Genomic DNA, 15,349 nt, shown 5'->3' on the forward strand with positions numbered 1-15,349 from the left:
GCCAGTGAGAGAGTCAGCAGCAGAATTCCTCCATGATTTCTTCTTTAAGTTCCTGCCCTGACTCCCTTCAGTGATGGACTGTGTCCTGCTGGCTGAAATAAATTCTTTTCTCCCCTAAGTTGCTTGCAGTTAGTGTTTTATCACAGCAATAGATATGAAACTGGGCCAGGAACTTTGCATAACACATGAGAAACATGATCTGTTGATCATTTTATTGCTAAGTTGCTGTTACAGGTCATTGTGCTGATGGTGAGAGGGGCAATAGCTGTGGGCGATGCTGGGGTGGGGAAACACCCAAGAGCAAAACTACACTACCAGTCACAAATGATAACTCTTTTGATGCCCCACTTAAAGGTATGTCATTCCCTTTTTCCTGTATAGAAAAACAACTGGGCCAGCTGTAGAAGGCCCAAAGATATTCAGACTGGGGAGTCAGCCAAAGGATGATGGATTTTTGAAAGGAGAAAAATGTCAGGTTAGAAAAGAGCAAACTCACTGCAAGCAGGTAGAATGGGAGGTAAGCAAGGAGAGAGGCCTAGGGCAGACACGGGAAAAGGGAAAAGAGAAAGGGCTTGAATCTCCAAGGTTCCATCCCCTCAAGTCACATGTTAGTGTAACATAGTTTATTGTGTGCTACCACATGAGGAACTGCATGAGAGGGTCACAGCATCTGGAACGTTGAGAACATAGTGAGAGGTGTGTGCATCTACAGATAAGGACTTACACTGGCCAAGAGCAAGAGTGGATGCAAGGTGCACGGTGGCCCACAAGTAGCCTTGAGATACATACCCCCACGCTTTCCCTCTTCTTCAATATTGACATGCCCCAAGGAGCCTGGGACACAGGATGAGAACATGTGTGGAGCCTTATCACACGAACACACTATGTAGTCTCACAACTTTTGAGAGAAGGTCTCTTGTGTTGCTGAGATTTCTGCTGTTGTTTGTACTGCAGTAAGCTATGACTCTCATCACCCTTGAGGTAGGAACTATGATTACCCACATTTTACTGATGAGGAAAGTAAGGCAGATAACGTTTCCAGTTTCCAGTATAGGATTCAGTCCACATGACCATAGGCAGGCTCACCAGAACCACCATGTGGCTTACCAGCTGACCTTGGCATACATTGCTAGCCCTGTAAGACAAACAAAGCTGTTAAGACGCTCGGGCATTCTGTGCTTGTGGGATAATCTTCCTGTACACTGTGAAGATGTGTCATTGCCAAGGTGTCTTCTGATTGGTTTATAAAGAGCTGAATGGCCAATAGCTAGGCAGGAAGAGGTTAGACAGGACTTCTGGGGAAAGAAAGAGAAGAGGAGAGACAAGAAGACACAGAGAGGAAACAGGAGATGCAAGATGGAAGAGAGGTAAAAAGCCATGAGACAAAATATAGATGAAAATAAACGGGTTAATTTAATTTATAAGAGCTAATGGGACAAGCCTAAACTATAGGCCAAATTTTCATAATTAATAATAAATCGTGTCGTTTTTTTGTGAGCTGGTGGCACAAAGGAAAATCCATCTTCATGTGCTGGTGCCTAACACCCAATATTTTTCTTAGCTGATACTGGCCATGTCAACAGCTTTGGAGAAAGACCTGGTCTACACTGGCTGGCTGCAGCCCAAGCTTGTTAGAGCAGTGTTTAAACTTCTTACTCCTGATTGAGATAGATTCCTTTCACCTTGCTGCTGCTAGGCCATGCAAGCCTGTAAGTCTGTGACAAGCTCCACTGTGCACTCCTGGCTTTATCTGTGCCTTTCTTTAGTTTCACGGCACTTCCTGCTGTGGCCAGCCAGTTCTCATACACAAGGAACGGATTTAATGAAAAACCCAAATGTACGCATTTACCAAAACAGACTTAAGAGCCATGTCATGTTTAACTAAATTAAATTATGAAGACCCGTCATGTGTGTAAAGAGAAGGGGACAAATGGTAATAGGAGAGGCCACAGTCCCAGCTCCCTGCAGATCTTCTTTCTAGGGAGTCTTAGGTGTGAGAAACCAGGCTCCTTCAGTGGCTGTAGGTTCTCTGGAGAGCTACACGTCAGGGGCTACTCGTCCAGAGTGGACTGGCTCTTCAAAGAGTTTATTCTAGAACAAAAAATCTAAAGTAGCAACAAGAACAACAACACAAGCAGAGAAACAGCCTCGCAAGGCAACTTCCCTTTCCTGAGGTTTTGTTCCTTAGACCACACACAAATAAGCACTGTATCAAAATGGGGGTGCTGCTGTCATTGGTGGGACAGATCCACAGTCCGGGTGCAGCGGAGCTGCTCACTTGGAAGGCCTGAGTCTAGGAACAAGTGTCCATTTATCCCAAAGCAGGCCTTTACGCATAGAACTCTAAACAATGACTGTCAGATAAGGCGGGGGAGGGAGGGAGCGTTGTTTTGTTTCCTTTGGGTTGGATGGAAAAGGAAACTCTGGGAATTCCCCACTCCCAGACCTGCAGAAAACTTCTGTTACAGCCCTGCTGGAGGGCACAGAGCCCCACCTCAGACTCTGTGAGGCTCCTAGCACGTCAGCAGCTGGCTAATACCCAAGAGCAGTTCTCGGGGTCTAAACATAGTACACGTACCTGGTTGTTTTTATGCCTGCTACAGTCCACGCTTCCTGCTTGCCCCTGATGAGGGACAGATGGACTGAGGACCTGGTAATCACACTACCCCTGACAGGGATAGCCTATGGCCTGCTCTAGCTGCAGCTGTGCCCACAGAGCACGGTTGGCATAGTTCCTGGGGACCAAGGAGCCAGATGTGTCCTGGGACAAACGCTTTGTTTTGTCACTGAGAAAGTCTAAAGGTTATCGCTTCAGAAAAACAAGTCGTTCCCCCTATCTCCACCCCCTTGTTTTTATCGGTTGGGTCATTTGTTCTGGACAAACAAATCCTGTTTATCCTGAGCTCGGGACTTTTGCAATCATGTAGTCTTGCTAATTTCATCTCCTGCTGTTTTTATTCTGAATCTAATTTGGAAGATGTACTCTCTGACTGAATCTTCACTTTCTCTCTAGATACCTCTACTGTCTGAGCTACAGAGGGATGCAGGAGAAAGGCTGCAAAGTCCATAGCAGATGACGCCCCTAATACACTGTGAAACCACAGCCTCCGCGGTCTCAAGTTCTCCTGTAGCCATGCCCTGCAAAGAGAAGCTTTCCAGCTGCCTCCGAAGAGCACGTGTGTCCCCCGTCCCTCTAACACTTGTGGCTGTTTCTCCTTTTCTTTACAACTTGCTAGAATTTTCCTTATGCTATTTAGAAATTGGTTTTGATAATATTTCAAAAGTGACACATATAAGGAAATCTTAAATAATATTTTGACAGCTGTGAAATGCCACCGGTCTGGCTGCTGCTCCCAGGGTTTCCTGTCTCCAGTGGCTCCCCCAGCACCGAGTCCCTCTCTTGCCTCAGGCATGGAAGGTGTCTCTCTAGGCTTCAGCAGCAGCACTCAGTCTTAGCTATCTGCTCACTATCTGGCCTCCTTCTCAGGTAAACTGTTTCCCCAGAGCCTGCTTCTCCGGAAGAGGAACCACCACCATGGCTCTATCTTTGTTCCTCCAGGATCCAGCCTGGCATAACACAGTCAAGTTGGTTAATTACTTATGGATGAAGGTCAGGCACCTGTCCTAGGCCCCCGAGGCTATACATCAAGGCAGCAAAACCACCTGGGACTCTTGCTACACTCCTTCTCTTGACTCCTGAGCCCCTGCTTGAAAGATGCCTGGTACACGTCTGACACGACGATTCTGCAATTCAGGGTCACTCTGTTGCTCAGGCTACCCACAGACCCACAGTGAGACCTTGCCTGTGTTCTCAGGTAGGGCAGCCTTGCCTCAGTCCATGCCCGCAGTGAAGGAGCCCTGGCAATGCTGAGGGTGGACGATTTCCCTGCCAACTGCGGCTTTTCACAGTAGTCTAGGAGCTTCGGAGAGTAGGAGCCTGGGTCAGGGCAATAAACACAAAAGGAAAAAAGCACAGGAAAGCGTGGCCCTTGCAGTTTCTGTTAAACACAGCAGATCTTTATTAAGCACCTGAGAAAGTGTGGTGCCGAAAGGAAGAGAGGAGGCGGGAGAACTTAGCCAAGCCTCCCTCGGCAGCTCCATGAAGACAGAGCTGGGTCTGGAAGATCCAGGCGTGCCCTCTTCCCTGCCCAGTGGCTGCACAGCCGTTCTCAAGCGCTACCCTTCAGGGTTCCCTGAGCACCTTCCTTCCATGTGCACCGCATTGGAGATGGAACTCCATCTCTGCAGGCCTTCATCACACTCCTCTTTAAATTCACTGGCGGCGGACCTTGGGGGAAGAGGCTAGCCTTTAGTTTGCTCTAGTTAGACAAACACTTCCGTGACGTGATGTGAGCCCTTGCATAGTTTTACAAATGAAGTTTTCTCATTCATTCCAGAAATTCCCATCAGTCAGCACAAAATTGCTCTGTATCTGGCCTGGGGAATGAGAAGCCTTCTGTTCCCAGATATTTTCCCTTATTGCCAGGCTTTGATGGGAAGTATTGAGAGCTGTCTCTACCCACTAGAGTGAAGCTCGGTTCCAAAGAAGGCAAGAGTCATCCACGAGACGGCAGGGACGGCGACAGCACTCCCTTCTGGAGCCACGGCCAGCCAGCATTGTTTCCACGCTACATGAGTCAACCCCCCAACTTTGACATAGTTCTTGAAGGCAGCTCCTTTCAAGGATTTCTTTGGATCACATTCAGAAGTTAAGGCTGATTTCTGCCAAGAGCTGACGGGATCTTGGTAGTTTTAGTCCTGATCTAACCTCTGGGCCAGGAATGTTGGCTATGAAATGAGGCTTGGAGGCCAGGACCCCATAGTATAATGGTGGTTAGAATCAGGACACGTCTCGCAGCTGTTGGAAGCTCCTTCTCCAGCAGAGTTCCTGCGTGGCAAATGAGAAGCAAGGGAAGATGGGGGTTTCAAGGTTCAAATGGGTGATAAGGGCGGGGACTTGTGGCCATGCAGAAGCTCTGGGACAGGCCCTGGGCAAGCAGGTGAAGCTCATTCTCCAGAGGCTGGGTGTGATGCTTCTCTCTCAAGCTGGAAACATGCATCATCAAGGCTGGCCATGCTATGCAACCATGCAATATGGCTGGTACCACAGTTCCAAGACTCTCTACTACCTAGACTGGCTTTGCACATAAATCCTAGCTAGCAAGTTCCTGGGTGTCCTCGTGCATGCTCACTACGGTGCCAAGACTAGAGATGCAGGATGCTATGTAGTCTATGGACAGGTTAGAAGAAGCATGGGTACTGGACTCCTTGGGCAGCAGCCAATGGTCAGCAATCAGTTAGGGCTGGGTCCCTGGAGCGCCATGCATACTTGCTCCCACAGGCAACCATCCCTAAAGGAAAGCAGCGGCTAGTTACTTGGCCTCCACCAGCTGCTCCAGGCGCTGCAGCATAGTCAGACGCAAGGCTTGGAACCTGGAGAGAGACAAAAGTTAGGGGGTCTCATGAAGGATGGAGGGCCAGGGGAGTGGGGGCAGAGAGAGCTGAAAACACGGCTCCTAACTGGCTGGTCAGAAGCTGCCATCTCTGTCCTTCATCACAGATGCGCAACAGGGCCTTAAAGACAAATGCTGGCAACTCGATGCCAGACTCTCTGCTAGGGACAGGGGTGTGCTGGGATGCCATCAGGGATATAGATTAGGTTTCAAGAAGACAGTATCCTGGCCAGGGCCATGCAGATAACCTGAGCTGCATCCTAAGCCTGGGCCTCCCCACACAAACTATTGGCCAGGTGATTCCTAGGTCCTGTTTGTATTTAAAACCCTCTAGTGACATCACCAATGGTCGTTCACTCTAGAGTCTTTACTGACTCTGAGTGAGTCCGACTGCACGGAAGGAAGCCCGTGGGTAGATGGCTTTCCAGGGATCATTAGTACAAAGTCAGAATTCAAACTGCTCCCTGCTCCCAGGCACGTCCCAGAGTAGAACACCGTGTCCTTCCCTGCCCAGCCCTCATGAATGTTCTCTACACACCCTGCCCTGTGTCACACATCTCTGAGGCACAAACAGATCGCCGGGACCCAAAGCATCATTAGTGTCCCAGCCTGTCCTGATTGATGCTAGCTTCACTGTTGACCCTTGCTCTTACAAATAGCAACCGGAGCTTCACTGTCAATAATCACTGCTTCCCACTGGGTTGAGACTTCCTGCCGGTAGAAAAACCACGGACTAGACTGAGGTTCTACCCAGCAGGCTCAATGTGGTTGCTTTTCCAGAATTTGGTCATTAGTAAACTAGAAAGTCAACCCTGGCCTCACCATACTCCTGCCTCTGCCTTTCCTTCCCAGTTTCTTAACGGCCCAAGCCCCTCGTTGGAGAAGAAGCCCAGGCTGCATGGCTGTATCCTCTAATTCAGAAGGCTACCACCCCAGAATGCTATTAGTACTGAGTAGGTGGGTAGGGAGGAAGTACTAGGGACCATCAGCAGGCCTCCCCACTGTACTTGGTGTCCACGGAAGGGAGAATCCTGCCTGCTTGGGCAGAGGTATGCCCTGCAGACATCCTCTAATGGCCAGGACCATGTCTGACTGATGAAGAGATGCTTACTTCATGGTCAGTTTGATTATCTCTCTTTCCTCCTCTTCTTTTAATTTTTCAACAAAACTGTCCAGCTCCGGCATTTCGAACTTAATGTACTGGGCCACCTAGAAAGTCCAAGAACATAAAAAACTTGCTTTAGCTGAGAAGTCTAAGATGTGTTTTTCGCAGTGGTCGAGGCCAAAGTCCAGGATCTACAGGAGCTGTCTCCCTTCCCACCCTGCTGCTGCCACTGCCCTGCTCTGTCTGGTGGGAGAATGGGCACTGCTCTTTTCACAAAGGCAACGATCGTCCATCGGAGGAAACGCCGAGCTGAATATTAGGAAAAGCATTCAGTCCCTTGGCATTGTCACACTGAGTGTTCTTGGCATGGGTGGGGAGTGGGAACGCCATTGTGTTTAACAATGGGACGAAGCTGTACCAGCCCTGGGAAGATGAGGGAGACAGCCACAAATTCTTCTTGGGGACCCATACTCCATAGGCCCTTTTGTTTAGGGACTGGACCTATGCTTATAGTTTGACCACTGGGAATTTAAAGTCTGTTGCCCTTGAGTTGGCCATGGTTAAGGAGCCCTTTTGTGGATCTTTAACTTAATAACAACAAAAGCATGCTACGATGAAGAATAGGGTTTTCCTTTTGAGGAAAAGGGCAAGGCTGGGATCTCCTAGGACCTCAGTTCTTCTGTCCCCTAAGCTGACAGGTCAGCTGTGGGAACCTAAAATACATTGCCTGGGAGAACTCTGGCCCAGAAGCTCCTTCAGGGCCCTGAGGGGTCCTCCCTTTACCTCCAGTGACTCCCCATAGAGCAGGCTTTCAGCTCTGGCCCCACTCACATCATGGGGCACTTCCTCGCTCAAGTCGGCTTCCATCAAGAAGATCTTGACGATTTTCTCACAAGGCCCATGCAGGATTCTGGATATCAGTGGGTACTCACAATCTTTTAATTTCGTCTGCTCTGAAACAGAGGGCGTTTTACAGAATTTATGGGCTGTTAGGATTACCCACCCTCTCGTTTATTTACTTTACCAGGACAAGGGTATGATAAAAAGCAGCTGTTCAGGGACTGTTTCTCAGACCTCCGCGGGTCTGCATCTTGGGAGACATGTGATCTCGCTGAAGGGCAGAAGAACCAGCCACTCTAGGTCAGCTACCTGGACTCAGGATTGTGTCCAGCTGTGGCAAGTGACAAGAACCAGATGCCTCCCCTCACTTGTCTGACAGCAAGACAAATCTGCTGAGGCTTCTCATCTACTTCCTACCAAGGACAGAAGTTAATACCAGACACAACTCTAGACCCCGTTAGCCCGGAGGCAGCAACAGAGAAATCCATGCAGTGAATGCTGAAAAAAAAAAAAAAGTAGTTCCAAATACTTGGCCTTTCTTTTGTTTACCATCCTGGCTCAAAGACCCGCCTGCCCCTCTTCATTGTCTCATTTCTCTAAAAGCTGATGTCCTTGCTATGGCAAAAAAGTAAAAGAGTTCCAGGCACTTCTTTGAGTAATTCATCTTTTCCATGGTTATGTTTTCCTCTTGTGAACCTGCATTTGGTTCGTGTACTTTATAGGCCCATCCAATGGGTATAAATACCGGGAAAAAATTCTGTGCTATAGTATCACTTAATGAAGGCTCAGCTCAGAACAAAGAGGGGCAGAGTAGACAGGGGTGACCATAGACTTGGGGATACGAGAGCTGCCCAGTGACAAGAAGCTGCCCATGGACTGCAGAGGGACCCTGAGGTTCTACAAGAGCAGATCCAGCTTGCATCCATTGGCACACAAGCCCTACCTCCCTAACCGGGCTACATAATGGTCCACTAATGGGAAGAGCCCTGAGGAGGCTCATCTACGCTGTTTTCGAGGGAGTCTCAGAATGGAACCAAGTTCGATGGTGGAGAGGCCAGTGTGGAAAGAAGATACAAGCTTGCCAAATAAACACCGGAAGGCGTCACTCACCCCCAGACTCGTGGACAATGTAGAGTGCAAACTCACTGGGGCCATCTTCTACCTACACGGGCAGGCAAAAGAATCAGAGCACAGCATTTGAATGAAAGGGAACAGACCACCCCATACCCTTCCTTGCCTAAAACTCCAGGGACGCTGGCTCATCAGAGGAAATCTTGCTCGACTTTTCCTCAAGAATCAAGGCAGCCATTCGCAGCAATCCCAATTCCCCCACCTCTCATCAAAGCACTTCCTGCTTCCCGGCAAGGCTGTTTCCCTGTGGTCACACTTACCCGGAACTTGTTTAGCAGCAGGGTGAGCACCTGCTGGGTGGTCATGGTGCTGTTAACCCGGACATTGGTCATGGACCCATAGGCAGGAGTGAACACGGAGGTCTGTGTAAAGAAGACAGGTAATTCAGGGCCGGCCCAGAAGAGACGCAGGTTGGTGTTAAAGCTCTGAAGAGACCCAAGCAATGGGTGGGGAGCTACCTCTCAGAACCCCTGTTCCTACCCATGACCATGAGGGTTGTTCCTAGATCTGGGGACTCAGGGAGCGATTACAGTGTTTGTCCTTAGAGCACTCTGAAGAAGATGCTTAACACTCTACACATCCGTCTATAGCAGCGCTCTGGATCTTGGAAACCAGGACCCTGGAAGTAGGTCACTGGGGTGGGGACCATGGGGCTTTCCTTCACTCTTCCTGCATCAGCATCAGAGTCTACCCACTCATCACCAAGGGCCGTTCCAGCAGAGGCCTCCAGGTTTGCCAGCAGGCCCCTTCCTCTCACCTTCTAGCATCTTCTCCACACTGCTGTTCATGGGGCCACCTTTTAAAATACCTCAAGTAACGAAATGTGGTCTGGCCCAGCTTCCTGCAGCCCCACCTTGATCTTCGTACATCTCTCACTCCAGAATCCCCCTTTATAAAATGTGTGAAGGCTTCCCAGGGCTTGTATAACGCCTCAAGCATCAGCTCTCACTCTTAGGCACAGATAATACCAAGACCCCCCCAGCACTCCACGCCCCAACTACACGGATCTCTTCATAGTTATTTATTTAAGTATCTGTTCATACTTTTTTTTTTTTTTCGTTTTTCGAGACAGGGTTTCTCTGTAGCTTTGGTGCCTGTCCTGGAACTAGATCTTGTAGACCAGGCTGGCCTCGAACCTGTTCATACTTTTTGAGACAGGTTCTGACCAGACATGCCAGATTGGCTTGGAACTGAAGTCTTTCTTGCTTTAGCTTCCTGAGGGACAGGATTCCAAGTGGGTATCACCATGCTAAGCAGATAACTTTTATTCTTTCGTGGTCCTGGAAATTGAACCCAGGGCCTTGCACATATTAATCATCTACAAGTACTCTGCCAACATGAAGCACACCGCCAGAATTCTTTTATTTATTTATTTATTTATTTATTTATTTATTTATTTATTTATTTATTGTTTATTCTTCGATAAGGTCTCACTATGTGGCCTTGAACCAGTGACACAGCTCAAACTGGCCTCAAAACAGGATTACAGTATTTTATCACCATGCCTGGTTATTTACAATATTTTTTGGCATGGGAGGCACGTTAGACTTTTGCCAAGTACCTTGCCTTTTCCTGTAACACATCGCACGGATAGCCCCTAGCTTATGATGGTATGACTCACAGTTTTTGACTTTAGGACAGTGCAAAAAAAAAAAAAATACGCACATTCATAAAACCGTATCTTGAAATTTAAGTGTGGATCCTTCCACCCCTCCACCAGCATTAGGGAATGCCATGCCCACTCTCGATGCCAGGCAGCAAGTGTCTGCAGCTCCCGGTTAGCCACATAAACACGTGAAAAGGAACCCAAGCTCTGCAGGGGACTGTGCTGCTTCTGAGCGGTGACCTACTGTGACTCGGGAGCTAGACACATTTTCACCTTCTGCTTTCAGCTCACGATGAACTGATCAGAGCACAGCCTGACGACAGTCCTCAGAAATACAACCTTGAACAAGCACCCCGGAAAATCAATGCTGGGAATTATTTCTCATTGTTGTCTGTAGCTTAAGGGACCTGTACCCCAGTTCCTAAGCACAATCATTGTGAATAGAGGCCAGAGGAGGTGAAAACTGTTCTTTTGGTTAAAGACTGCTGTCTGCAGTCTGCGCTTCCTTCCAATGAATCACCCTCTGAGAAGCACAACCGCTTCAGCTGGACACTTCCCTCTTCCTCCCTGGCACGGCAGGAATCGGCCTGTAAAGGTACGCTCTAGGCCTCACCCAGATGGCCACACTTTCCAATTTTAGTAACAGTCAACCTTTCCTTTTATAGCTCGTGTGTTAGCAGAGTGATGTAATTAGGGGAAGGTCAGTACAATGCCTACTTGTACAAAAGGAGAAGGGCTGGGAACTCGGAGATCCCCAGGTTCTCTGGGAAAAGACACAGCTCAGCAAGTCAGTTTGATTACCCAGGGAGGGGGACTGCTCGGTACCTGATGTTCCCGTGGAATGACCGAGTGACCCCGAGTGGCAGCCTCACAAGAACGGGCTCATTAAAGAGAAACTTGGCATTACTGTCTGCTTATGGCTTCCTCGACCCCAAATCATACAACTTAGAGAATTTAGATCGTGGCTATGTGGGGAAGCCCTGCATGCAGATGGGAGTGTTATGCTGTTGTGGCTTTGGGTGACCTTCTTGAGCTGTCAGCACAGGCCAACAGCAGTTACCTTAAAGGCTGTTGGAGGATTGGGACCAATGCCTAATTTTGTGGGGCCTGCTCTTCTGTGCTGGGGAATAATTCCTGTTCTCTCAGGTTTAGGGCCCAGGAAAGAGCAGATGGAGATATTACCTTGTGGTTATAAAAGTGCCCATTGATGGAGAACCGATGACGTCGTATCTTCTGGGCTTCGCCGGGTGCCCGGGACTTGGGCCTCCTCTGGATTATACAGCTGGCATCGCTCTTGGTCCGCATGAGCTGTGGGACCTCCTCCTCCTCTTCCAGGGGTGCTGCAGAAAGAAGTAGACGGGAAGGTGGGACAAGTGTGGCTCCAGCTGTGACACTGTCTGTTGGGTTTGGAACCTCGTGATCACAGCAGACAGCAATGCACTGTCCTGTTAATAGCGATCCTTGGTTGGCCACTGGGCAAGGGTTCTGTCTATGCCACAGTACATCTCATGGTAACTGCTGAGGTCCATGGTCACTCTGGCCCTATCCTCTGAGCACTCAGTCAGGGACAAGTCCTTCACTAGGTGCTAAGGGGACAGAGGGCACAGATGAATGATCACTGATCTTGGGCATGAGAATGAGGGCTTAGAGGCCTGGGACGAAAGGAAACAACACCGGCTATTGAGCCCCTTCCTTTTTATATCACAGCCCGTTGCAGGAGACTCAGGCCAAGAACATAGGTGACACTTCTACAGGTCCCTGTTTCCTTTTCCATAAAAGGAACGAAGAAGAGTGCGTGGCTCCTATATCCTGCTGACAGATGCTTAGCAAGGGTTTCTTATGAGATGACGTGGCAATTTTTTCCATATGGCTGTTCTTCAGAGACTGTGTGCACCCACCGAGACAGGCTTTGCTTACCTGAGCTATCCCTGGAAACCTCAGCCTTGTTTGCATGCTGAGTGCCAGGCTCCTTCACAGTGACCTTGCTGTCCTGGGGTGAAGCCTCCTTTCTGCAAAGAGAGAAGTACAGTTCCCAAGTGGCTGTGGATAGAGAAGAGCCTGCCCCGCTGCTTTTACAGGCAGAGCCCAGGTGGGGAGCAGCAAAGGCTGGGGGTGGGGATTGTATCAGGATACGTAGAAAAGAAAGCTCCCCTCAGCAACTATTGGAAGGAGCTGGAGTCAGGGCCTTAGAAATCTGAGTAACTGTTCTGGGCTGCATCACAGACCAGGTGCAAAGCCCGTGCCGAAGTGTTCCTGGGATGCAGGCTCACCAGGTTAGGGCCTGCACAGATGTATGCCGAAAGAGCTTGCTGGGTTTATTGAGGGTGTTGTGGGTCTAAAAAAGCAAGGTTAACCCTGGAGATCAAATCTCCAGGCCTCTTGCCAGAAATGATTCCAACCCCAAGCCAAAGAAGGTAGCGTCATGTCAGGGAAGGAACAGGTGTAATGAGAGGCAGGTAGCATTCAGTACAGAGGGAGTGCAAAGAATGAGAAAGGAGGACCTACCCTGGACAGCCTACGCTGTGGGTGTGACTGCTGACAGGCCGCTTTTACCTTACGTGGGGGAAGGGGGACGTGGGTCACACTCGCAGCCATTCTAAAGAGCCCTTATGTTTTACGTCTATGTGGCTCAAAATTTGTACCAGTGGCCAGAGACACCTGGTGATAAGAGCTGATGTGTCGCTGCCCCATACTCCTAGAGTGCTCATTTCCTCTGCGTGTATATCTCGTAAGGTCTATTTATTTATTTAACGTGCATGTGTATTTGGCTATGTGCTTGTGTGCACCACATGTTGCAGGAGCCCATGGAGGCCATAAAAAAGAACACTGGATCTCCTGGGGTAACAGGCAGCTCGGAACCACCACATGCACGCTGGAAACTGGACCCGGGTCCTCTGCAAGAGCAGTAAGGGCTCATAACACCTGAGCCATCTTTCCGGCTCCTTCATGTATTATTTTTTAAAGTAGTGCCTCAGTATGTAGCCTAGGCTGGGTTCAGACTCACAATCTCTCTGCCTCAGTTTGCTGAGGGCTATAATCTCAGGCACACATGTGTCACCAGGCCTATGTGACCTGCATATTTGAAAGGAACAACATTTTGAATGTTTGCCTCTGAAAAGCCATTACATGAAAAAGCAAAACTCAAACTAACTGTCTTTCTCCTGGTGGTAAAATAAATCTCAGCTTGAAGTCAGTATGTTTATCCAAACAGAACATGTCGTTGATGTAAAACAGTAGCAGCGGGAAGATGAATTTGTGTGGATACCTCCTATTCCCTTCTGTGCAGATCCCAGTGGGCTGAGGACGTAGCTCATGGGTAGAGCACTTAGCCCTGGGTTCAGTCCCCTGCACGGAAAACAGGAGGGGGCATGACTATTACAGAGAGAGAACAGTCATAGAACCGTCTCCAGGGAGGGCACCCGAAGGATTGCCTGTTGGGTGGGCAAGCTTAGAAAGGACCCAGGTAGCCACTGGATATGAGAGGGAGATTGATCTGTGCTCCCACACCTAAGCCCCATACAGCAGCGGGGCATCTAGCCCAAGGCTGAGGATGCTCCACATATAAGCTCCACTCCATGGTGCTCATGATAACGGATGTCAGGAGGCCCCGGGCTCTGCCCCACCTGCCAGGCACTCACTGGAGGTAGGTGGACCGGTCAGGCATCCAAGAGGCAGAGGGTAGGTGCACTCGCTCCCGATCATCCTGCATCTGGAGCCGGATGGGTCGTCTGAGTCCCCAGGCGATGTTGAGGAGTCCTTCGATGATGAGAGCCCCTTCTTCCTGTGGGGTCCACACGGGTCAGTCACTTCACAAACCAGCAGTTGGCCAGAGGTTGCTGTTTTTCCTCTCTGTGACCCCTCAGAACAGGAGCCCCCCCCCCAAATACACTCCTACCCAGAGAAGAGCGAGCAGTGCTCACAGGCTTTAGCGCATGAGGGCAGGAGCCTGCAGGAGGAAGAAGGGGGTGTTCTTTCCTGCTAAGCCCAGGCCTGGCTACATGCAGAGCTGGAGGCAGCACGGAGCTGCTGAGTCAGGAGTCCCCCAGGACAAGGCAAGTGTTTGGCAGGCACGTCCACACAACCTGGAGGAAGCACAGCCCGGCCACTCATACTGGGCGAGGCTCTCTGGCTCAAACTCTACCGGGACAGAAGTTTCCACGGTTATCGGGTCCTCCTGGACATCATGGCCCCTGTGTGCCCTGCGTTGTCCTTCTGGCCACATGTCCAGACAGTGGTGACACCAACTGACCTCATCCCCAGTAACATTACCCCCACTTTTTCCCCTGCTGGTGGGCGTTGGTTGGTTCAACACTTCTGGGACATTTCCATAGCCTATCACCAATCTAGTAACGGTTTTCATACTGAGACCAAGACCTGCTTTGACTCCTTAGGTCCGCAAATGAAAGGACTGCCACACAACTCCAATCCACAGTGCTCCACGCCACAGGCACCCCGCCTAACAACTGCCAGACAACCCCAATCCACAGTACTTTATGCCACAGACACCCCGCCTAACAACTGCCACACAACCCCAATCCACAGTGCTCCACGCCACAGGCACCCGCCTGACTCTGCTCAAACCCCTTTCACACTGGCTGTTTGCCTCTGTCTCCATGGATAGGACTGGCTCTCTGGCCTTCACGATCACCCCCTGAGAAACTGTGCTGACAGAGACCCACCAGCACCTCTGCAGAGCGCCAACCTCACTCTCCCAGTCATTTCACCCAGTACTTTATTTCTTTACTTACATGTTCTGTGCTAAGAACATTTAACATAAGAGTCCCTTTTCATACCCCTATTCTCCCCCTACCTCTTTTCTCTTATTCTCTCTTGTCTGCGTATTTATTCAGCGGTATTCTGTATCTCGTGACCACTTAAGCTATGATTAACCTCTTTTCATATCTATCTATTTGCAACATGGTTCCCATCTTGGATTTCGAAGTCGCCAGGGATTGGCAAACTACGATTCACGATGACCGACATGCACTGTGAACACAGAGGATGATGGTGATAATGCAGGTCCTGATGAAAGGTTCAGAGTGCTGTCGGGCTTCCTAATCCATGAGTCCTACGCAAAGTCTGGTGTTAGTTTTCTCCTCTCCTCTACAAAAGGTCCATCGAGTGATTCTAAGACACGGTGGTGAAGGGCATGGTTGGCCTGAGCGAGGGCTGAAGACTCGCATACTTCATGACTGCTTAAGTGCACAGGGCAGA

At 49.6% G+C, this 15,349-nt stretch overlaps 1 protein-coding gene across 5 annotated transcripts in view; it reads right to left on the reverse strand.

Annotated features, from left to right (window-relative positions):
- Nucleotides 1–3,995: 3,995 nt before the first annotated feature.
- Nucleotides 3,996–15,349, reverse strand: part of Rassf4 (Ras association domain family member 4) — a 35,080-nt gene continuing 23,726 nt past the window's right edge. For 3 of the 5 annotated variants that reach the window (XM_050148370.1, XM_050148371.1, XM_050148374.1), the window contains 9 exons: nt 13,774–13,916; nt 12,053–12,144; nt 11,318–11,475; nt 8,790–8,891; nt 8,509–8,560; nt 7,342–7,511; nt 6,565–6,662; nt 5,377–5,433; nt 3,996–4,888 (listed from right to left, as the gene is read on the reverse strand). In XM_050148370.1, the coding sequence (XP_050004327.1) occupies nt 4,789–4,888; nt 5,377–5,433; nt 6,565–6,662; nt 7,342–7,511; nt 8,509–8,560; nt 8,790–8,891; nt 11,318–11,475; nt 12,053–12,144; nt 13,774–13,916 (972 nt within the window). In that variant the 3' untranslated portion in view covers nt 3,996–4,788. Of the gene's footprint in view, nt 5,434–6,564; nt 6,663–7,341; nt 7,512–8,508; nt 8,561–8,789; nt 8,892–11,317; nt 11,476–12,052; nt 12,145–13,773; nt 13,917–15,349 lie in introns of all 5 variants that reach the window. The other 2 variants (XM_050148372.1, XM_050148373.1) reach the window with 2 other exon arrangements.

This window comes from Alexandromys fortis, unplaced genomic scaffold (assembly GCF_014885135.2).
Source record: "Alexandromys fortis isolate MF-2015 unplaced genomic scaffold, M_Fortis_MF-2015_v1.1 scaffold_59, whole genome shotgun sequence".
NCBI classification, from domain to species: domain Eukaryota; kingdom Metazoa; phylum Chordata; class Mammalia; order Rodentia; family Cricetidae; genus Alexandromys; species Alexandromys fortis.